Source organism: Mycetomoellerius zeteki, unplaced genomic scaffold (genome assembly GCF_001594055.1).
Source record: "Mycetomoellerius zeteki isolate Tzet28-1 unplaced genomic scaffold, Tzet1.0 scaffold249, whole genome shotgun sequence".
Classification (NCBI taxonomy): Eukaryota; Metazoa; Arthropoda; class Insecta; order Hymenoptera; family Formicidae; genus Mycetomoellerius; species Mycetomoellerius zeteki.
This window is the reverse complement of record NW_017257226.1, coordinates 251,114-260,109: the sequence shown is the minus strand read 5'-3', so window position 1 is coordinate 260,109 and position 8,996 is coordinate 251,114. Positions and strand designations below refer to the sequence as shown.

The following is an 8,996-nucleotide window of genomic DNA, read 5'->3' as shown; positions in this document are numbered from 1 at the left end:
TATTTTTGCACTTGACATTTATATTGATATCAATTATTAGTTTTATTATTGTCAGCTATCAGTCTTATCTTTTGATAGTACGATTTAGGAAATTCGATGGATTTTGTAAAAATATCGATTTAATCTTTACAATAGTTGCAAATATGTATATACAGTGAATGTAAAATATTCTATAATAAATCTTCTTTTATAAAAGTATAAAAATTTATGATAAAATTGGATGATCATCGTTGTTATCAACTACATAAGTTGATTAAAAATTAATATCAGATGTACCTGATTTTTTAAAACGCTGCTAACGTTCATAAAACACGACATGGGCTATTATATTTTTGTCTATATTACTAATTTCTCATATATTTTATATTATTGTTACTAAATATTGCCTATATTAACTAATAATATAAAATATTGATGAGGTATGATTTAGACGATCAGTACGCATTCAGCAACTCACCCCTGTGGGGTTTCTAGGAAAATTAATAAATCAAATCTGATGCAATGGAAAAAGTGGCAAATAATTTAATAGCAAATAATTGGTAATTTTAATCATATAGAATTACAAGTTATCAATTAATTAAAATACAAGCAATCTTAGTAAGCACATTGATCAATCTGATGGTTTATTTCTATTTTTTTTATATTTATCAGTGTAAAAGATAAATGTGTATCGCACCTATTTGCATTCTAAATCTAATCTAACCGATGCAGTTACATACATTACATAAGGAATCATGCCGCATACGAGAGCGAAGTAAATTAATAGCTGAAATTAATATATTTCTACCAGCCCTCGAGGCCGTTAATAAAGTTTTCCAGTCAGCATCGCGAGTAATTACAAGCGGAATTCAACGCCTTATGGTAATTTTAAACTTTTTCTTAATAATATTAATTTATTTATTGAGAGTCGTTTTTCAATTTTCTTTCTGCAAGATCTTTAAAACATGAATATATAATGTATAATCATAATAAAATCTAGATAACTGGCTGACGTGTTATTTATCGACATTTTCTCAAAATGACATTAAAAACGTCATTTAACATCAAAATGACAACAAATAACATCAATTGGCTATTTGAGTAGTAAAGTGATGTATATTTTTTTACTTTTTAACAGAGAAACTATTTGTTGATCTAAATTTTGAAAATTTATGATTCCTTTTTCCAAAGTAGATATTCATAAAAAGATATGAAACGAATTATATTTCTAAAAGTTAAAATTACATAAAAGAATTTTTAACAGTAAATAGATTCTGTTTATCCGTGCATTGCAAAAAACTTGAAAAATTTGAGAAGTAAAAAGGTCATACTTCGTCAGGCAACGGTTTAACGTTTTCGTTGAGCAACTGTGCAACTCGATCAACGTCACCATGAGCAGCTGCCTCGCGCAACTTTTCTGCCATTCCAATCGCACATCTGTAATCAGAATAATGCATATTATTTTAAATAATAGCAAGTAACATACGTCTTGAAATTATTTTGTAACATTAATAAATTTATCATGGTTTATATGTTCCATTTTATAAACAGCAGATCACTATTATCCATTTAATTTAAACGAATTAAATTGCTCCAACATAAAGAAAAATTGAAATCTTTTTGCTTTAAAGTATAAACTTAAGAACAATATACACAAATAATATGTTCGTTCAATCTGTTTGTATAAAAAACGCAAATATTCATTATAAATGCCTTTAAAACTGGAAAATTTATAGAAAAAAATAAATAGACCTTTTTAAAAAGTCGTAAATATTTTAATCGTCTATGTTAATAAGAAATAAATTATGACAACTATATCAGTGCACTCGCACAAAAACATTTTAAAATAGACTCAACTGTACCTAAATAACAAATAATGTGTTTAAAATTGTTTTTTATGTATTTAATATACTAATAAAATCTATATATCTTATAAATTTTATAATTCGCCAAAATAAATTGCTGAAAGCTGATCTTATTTTCAAAGGATGTCCAAGATAGTCGAATCTTTTAAATGAAGAACTTTACAGAATTTAAATGTCACTTCTTTACGGAGATAAACTTATCGCGCGTTAAAGTTTAAGGCAGTAAATCAAGTTAGCGTCTAATGGAATTCTCGTTAAGGAAAAATCAATTTCACTTTTTCTCGAGTCAAAGAGAATATCCGTGGGTGAAGTTTATACATTTGCAGTTTTTTTCGAATATCCAACATTTATTTTATCTCTTTTATTCGTGTTGTATAATCCGTGTAACGTGTGGACAGTAAATTATCTCGATGCCTGGCGTGGCAGTATATGATCTAGGATCCGAAGTGCGTTCGCTAATGAGGTAGACCTATACTTCCCTGACGGAGCAAGACTCGTCGTCCGTTTGTAACATTAATCTCGGTCGTGGCTATTTCTTTATAGCAGCAACTCTCTATAACGACTCTAGAAATAACGTTGATGTGAACCAATGATAGTATGTGGCGAGAAAATTTATGACCGACTCGTGACAGTACCATGAGGCGCGAACTGATATGTAATCCAATTGAAATGAAAACTTTCCAGATAATTTCTGTATTTTTTAAACAATATACACTAAAAGGTATGTACTGAGATTTTTCTCACTTCCTCTTTCTGTCACATTTGTCAAGTTTACGGCGATTATAACGCTACGAGCGAGTCGAGAAAAGACACGACGTACACGTGTAAAACCCAATTTAATCTTCATCTTAAATTATTGAGACATGGGTGTAACCAAGGAAGCAGGGAGAAGACCGTGACTAAAATCTTAAAAAAGAAAAAAAATAATTAAGACCTCTTAAACCGGACTTATGCTTAATGAGTATTCACAAGAAATTAATTTTGGAAAGAAGAAAGAATTAGAGAGGTAAAAGTTATAAAAAGATTTTCTGAGAATTCAAGACAGTGAGTGTTACAAATTCAAGTTTTTCCAGTTCGAAGAATCAGTTTACAATTTTAAGACAAACCTAAAATAAATTAGTAAGTTAAATATGTGTGAGTTTATTATTTACGTCGATAATTAATTAAAAATAATAATATAAAACAAAAAAACAAGTCCATTAGTCTATACCACTCGATTACCAAGTTTGTATCAATTATAACGCTACAAGCAATTCAAGATAACACAATGACGTGCACGTATAAAATCCAATTTAATCTTCATCTTAAATTATTCAGACATGAGTGTAGCCAGGAGGGCAGGGGGACTGCGGCTATATCTTAAAGGAGAAAAAAAATAATTGAGATCTCTTAAACCGGACTATGCTTAATGAGTATTCACACAAGAAATTGATTTTAGAAAAGAAGAAAGAATTGGAGATGAAAGATCTTCTAGGACTCTTCAAGATAGCTATGGCTACGGGACGTCATTTTTTAAAACGGGTTAATATTACAATATCTTATTTTCAACGAGCATTTCTACGTCATTATTTGAACTTTCTATTTATATTTTTAAGTAAAAAGTTATAAGAATAATATTGACTTGATTGCTTCCCATAAATCGGAATTCTTGATTTTATTATGAGTTCCCCCGCTTCTCACAAATCGGGGTGCTTATTTATTGTGAGTCCCCTCACCTCTCACAAATCAAGATTTGATTATTGCGAGACGTCTCCTTATAATTTTCTTTTTTTAAACATATTTAAAACTTAAGAAACGACCGTATATATGAATACATCAAATACGATAGAGAGCGCCAACACGGTCAAAGTTAGATGTTTCGAATAATACAATATGTATTCTTTATTAAATCAATTTATTTCAGATATGATTGCGCGGCGATAATTTTTCGGACTTTCAATACAATCAGTCTGAAACGCTAATAATCCCCCCTAAAATTAGAAAAACCGTAAATAACTTTTTTTACTTAAAAATGTACATATGAAAGTGCAAATAATGACGTATGAATGCACTGTACTCGCTGAAAATAAGATATTGAGTATTAGTCCATTTTTGAAAATGATGTCTCGTAGAGGTCAAATGATTCATTATAGGAAGTCGTGCTCGTGGAGACTTTTTATCAGGACGACAAGATCTACAACATATCAAATTTTCGGCCAATTCGACCGAAATTCAATTTCCATAAGGTTTGTGCGGGGTCCTTTCAATTTTTCCAGTTCGAAGAATCAGTTCACAATTTTAAGAGAAACGTAAAGTAAATTAATAATTAAACATGTATGATTTTATTATTATTTTAAATCCTGGCTATGCCGATGTATTGAGGTACTCTGTATATATTTTGGAACGTTAATTTTACACATTAATGATTCCAAGAAATGACGTTACAGACTAGGGATTAAATGTATAATATCGACCTGAAAATATTAAAATTATATTTTTCATCATATCGTGGTCAGAGTGGTTCGATTGCGTCCATGTACTTCCGCGTCCCGCCCTAAAATAATGAGACGCGTCCGGACCATCCTAATTTATTAGTGTTGTAATACCGTTATGCGTCGCAGCACTGAATTCAAATATCAAACGGCGTATCTATACAGAGGAATCACGCTTCATCGACCGTTTAAACGCAGATGGGAACGAATTATTGTGAACACATGCGTATAGGATGTTTTCCTTATTGACTAAAGTTGTAATTTTCTAATTTGCTCTAACCGAACAATCTGTACTTGACAAACAGACAGATGTAAATCTGAAAAATCAGTTTTTCAGAAGAAACTAAAGATGCAAAATCGTGATCGCCATTTTCAGGATAAATAAATAAATTGAATAAATAATACAAATGGATCAAATTAGAACTTATCTTTAAAATTATTTTAGCTGTTATTATTAGTCAAAACAAAAAGTAATGAACAGCAACAAGTTGAATGTAATGACTTATTAATCTGTCTTTCCAATCAGAGTACAAGTCTTATATTAATTATTATAATCAAACTATCAAAATTTTTTTAATTAAACTTATAATTTATTTGATGCTCTAATTTGATATTAAAATATATGCACATTATGGACAGATTAACTTTATAGATCATCTCTTGGTACCAGTACAGATAGAATTAAAATATTTTAAATATTATAATTACACATATATATTTATGTTATCCTCTTTCTTCAAAATTATAAACTACTGCTTATAGAGATTACAGACACTCCATCTTTTTGTTCATATTACGAATCTGGATATAAACGGTTTCTTATTTTCTTTGCATTGAATAAAAAGACGGAAAGGAAAAAATGCGGTTCTTTCCAATCATCCTGATTCCTATCCTCCCTCTTTTTGTAGATGACGGAACTTAACTTCGTCAATAACCGGCACTACGGCGGACGATAATTTTATTATGTTTATTTTGTATGTCGATGATGCATCTCACGCATCGCAGTATTTCCTGTAGCGCGACCACACCACGATATTATGACAAGCAGGACTGATTTCTGTACTTCGTTTGCATCCTTCTAAAACGTTAACAGAGCCACCCCTAAATAGACTGAATATATTAAGTAGATGAATATTATTAATATTAGAATAAATTAAAATTCATAGGACGTTGAAAAATTATCGTACAAACTTTATTTGCGAATTTTTTCATTCATTTAAAATCATTTTTAGCAAAAATGTGACTGAAAGTTATCCTTTTTATCTCTTTAATTTTTAATATATTTTATTTATCTCTTTATTAATAACTATTTATAATATAATAATTATTTACCTCTTTAATTTTTATTAAAATATTTTGACGATTAGCATTATATTAAAATTCTTTAAAAAATGCACTGCTAATTAAATAAAAAATAAATATTTATAATTAGTAACAATTGTGAAAATTTACAAGAAGCCCACATTCCTCCTTATGACTCAAGAAAAAGAAATATTTCAAAATCAATATTTATCGTAGACTTTTCGAAATGTTTTTAAATTTTCAACGCGATAATTGAAAAATTAGAAATGTATTTTTTATATAAAACGAAGCAATAATAATTCTAAAATATTTTACAAATTTTTAACGACACGATTGGAAGGTATAGAATTTACAGCGTTTCTATTAAAAAGAACTTGTTCAAGAGAACGGTCCTATCTGCAAGATCATCAACGGCAGTTTAACGAAATCGCTGTCACGTTTCCAATCAACCTAACAACTTAATACTATGCCAATGATATCAAGATCGATATTGATTATTATCCAGCAGAAAGCGCGTTGTTAATTGAGGAAAAAAATTGTAAAAAAATCCGATCTCCGTTATTAATGATTATACGCATCGGCTATCTTGACAAAAGGAAAACAAATAATAAACATTAACAGTTATATTATGTTTCTCTGTGCATTTTTTCGAAAATGATAGTAAAATATAGTATTAACGAAACATGCTACGCACATGAGTTTAAGTTTTTTCGTAAAATATTTCATGAAAAAAAAAATATGTATATATATATATATATTATTTGGAAAAGGCGGCAATCTTTCATTACATGATTTAATTAAAATTTTGAAATAGACAAGCAATAATATACATTTGCAATCAAAATAATTTACAGAATTGTTATTTAAAAATATATTTATACAGACACAAAAGTTCGACATTCTTTTGTTCATAAACTGGAATAATATCTTGTTATTTAATATACATTACATTATTTTATTTGAATTGTATTTTTCATAAAAAATGGAAAAAAGTTGTAATAAAAAGTAAAATTGTAATAAAATTATTTAAAAAGTTATCACATTATAAGAAAAGATTCTTGATGTGTTGATATAGAAAATTATTTTGACTGTTAATTTCTCAATCGTTTAATTAAAAAATTCCCATTTTTTGCATTTAATTAAGATACAATTTTATGCGCGCGATTGTTAGCGACACGAAAGATATGCCCCGAGCTCTCAACGTTGCGCACACCCTAACTCGGAAAAATACCTGACAATTATCTACTCGCCTCGCTGGCTTCAACCAAACCGACCGTCCCATCTCGCACATTCTTGCGCATTTCGTCCATTATCCGGCGTTATAAAAAACGACTCCATATCATAATGACGGCGGAACCAAGTTCACTTCATCAGAGAATTAAATGCACAAATTACATTTGACCTCTCATCACAAAGTGGTTTGCAGCAAAATAGCTAATAATTTAATCTAAATAATGGCAATGTTGAGCACAATGCACATTTTCAGTAGTGCACATGTTTGTGTATATAAAAAAAGAGGAATCAACAAATAAAAATGCTTAGATTCTAAAAATTCAAGTATTACATTCGTCTGAACATAAAGAAATTATCCACAAATTTGAGATGGATTTAATTAATGTTAATGAGAAATATTTTATAAATTACTTATAGACATTTTGAAACCTCGACTTATAATATTAGATTTAAACGAGTTATTAGTTACCCTGGAGAAAGTTTTTAAAATTCTTCACATAATTTCTTCATATAATTAAATAAATCTGAAGAAGCTTAAGGTATCTATCAGAAATCTTCGTAAATTTAAAATATAAAAAAATTCTTAAAAATATCATGAAAGAGAATTTTCTCTCACGGCCTTGTTTTATTCCGAAGAACACATAATTGCCTTTATCAATATCAGTTAACAATATAATCGTATACATATTATTACAATTATTGTATAATTTGTTTGTGGCGCGCAGCATTGTCGGACGGATAGTACCGGCGCCGCCACGTGTGAACATACACACGTACAACCATATGTGCACGAGCAAATACTTGCGTCTAACTCGCGCGAAACCGGTATTTGCGCCTTCTAGTAAAACTTTACGAGAATATACAGGGTGCTTCAACAAAGCTTATAAGCAAAAACGAAACTCTGAACGCAGGCGCTGATAAACCACATGTACGAACTCTAAAGATTATTCTAAAGACTCAGAAGTTAATATAAATTATTAAAAGTAAACGAACTTTTGCAAATCAATGTCTATAGGTAAAAGATTGTATGAATTTCTTATTCCTCTTTTTTTATAAATATAATTTTTCTTATTTAATAAATATAAGAAAATATGTAAGGAGGTAAACATAGAAGAAGATATAAAAAATTGGAAGATATAAAAATATAACACATTTAATTAAATAAGAAGAACTTATTCTAACAAGAAATCCTTTCGCTTGTTGGATGCTTTCTTATTATAGCAATGAATAAATGGAGCTTTTTAATACGTTTCTGTGATCATTACACGCCCTTACCGCTCACAAAGGCTCGCAAATACACTTACCAGCCATATACGCTTATCCAGAGGGCGTCACTTGCGAAAGTAATCCTTAATCCGTATTGAAATCCGTTGGATAGTACGTCTTTTGCAAAATCTACCTCCAAGCGAAAAGCACAAAGGCACACATTGCTGTTTTATTACACTCTGAATGAACTATCACACAAAGACTTGATCTTCTTGCCGATATCACGCAGCACAAAAGTCATTGAACACCATATATAAGGGATCATCATCAATGTAATATTTGGTCCGAAGAAATTTAACTTATAATAAAATTATTTATCACAAAATGGCATTCCATGTCTTTAAATGTTGGAACTTTTTGAGAAGATAGAAACCCCGTAATAGAATTCTGTAAAAAATAAATATTACTTTTATCTCAGATTTAGCTTGAAACAAATCAATTATTTCAACTTAATGAATTAATTTCTCATTTCTTGTGCATTAAAATTTATCCTTTTCAATATAATAATCTATGTAGGATATAATCCGTATTTAATCCATATTTAATTTTCAGGTAATTACAACAATGGAACTTAAAGCGATAAATCATTAAGAATTTTCACATATCACACCTTTATAAATACTTCATTAAATTTTTTTATTGAAATATAAATATAATTATTATCATTTATCAATGAATGTAAATCTCTAGATACTTTTATCAAATATATTAATATAAAGTATTATTATTCAAAAGCATAAATCATTCAAATTTATTGAAACATTGTAATTAATGTTATAATATGAGATCTCTTTTTCACTTTTCCTGACTCTCTTTTTCCCCTTTCTTTAAAGTTATTCGTAAACAAACTAAAAGCTATGTTTAATACAAACAAAATTTC

At 29.0% G+C, this 8,996-nt stretch overlaps 1 protein-coding gene across 1 annotated transcript in view; it reads right to left on the bottom strand.

The window, feature by feature from the left end:
• The window catches only part of dgo (ankyrin repeat domain containing protein 6 diego), a 24,085-nt gene extending 15,721 nt beyond the window's left edge, over positions 1-8,364 (bottom strand). The window contains exons 1-2 of the mRNA XM_018449586.1: positions 8,155-8,364; positions 1,311-1,416 (exon numbers count right to left, since the gene is read on the bottom strand). Coding sequence (XP_018305088.1) covers positions 1,311-1,403 — 93 coding nt within the window. The 5' untranslated portion in view covers positions 1,404-1,416; positions 8,155-8,364. The remainder of the gene's footprint in view (positions 1-1,310; positions 1,417-8,154) is intronic.
• Between the last annotated feature and the right edge of the window lie 632 nt (positions 8,365-8,996).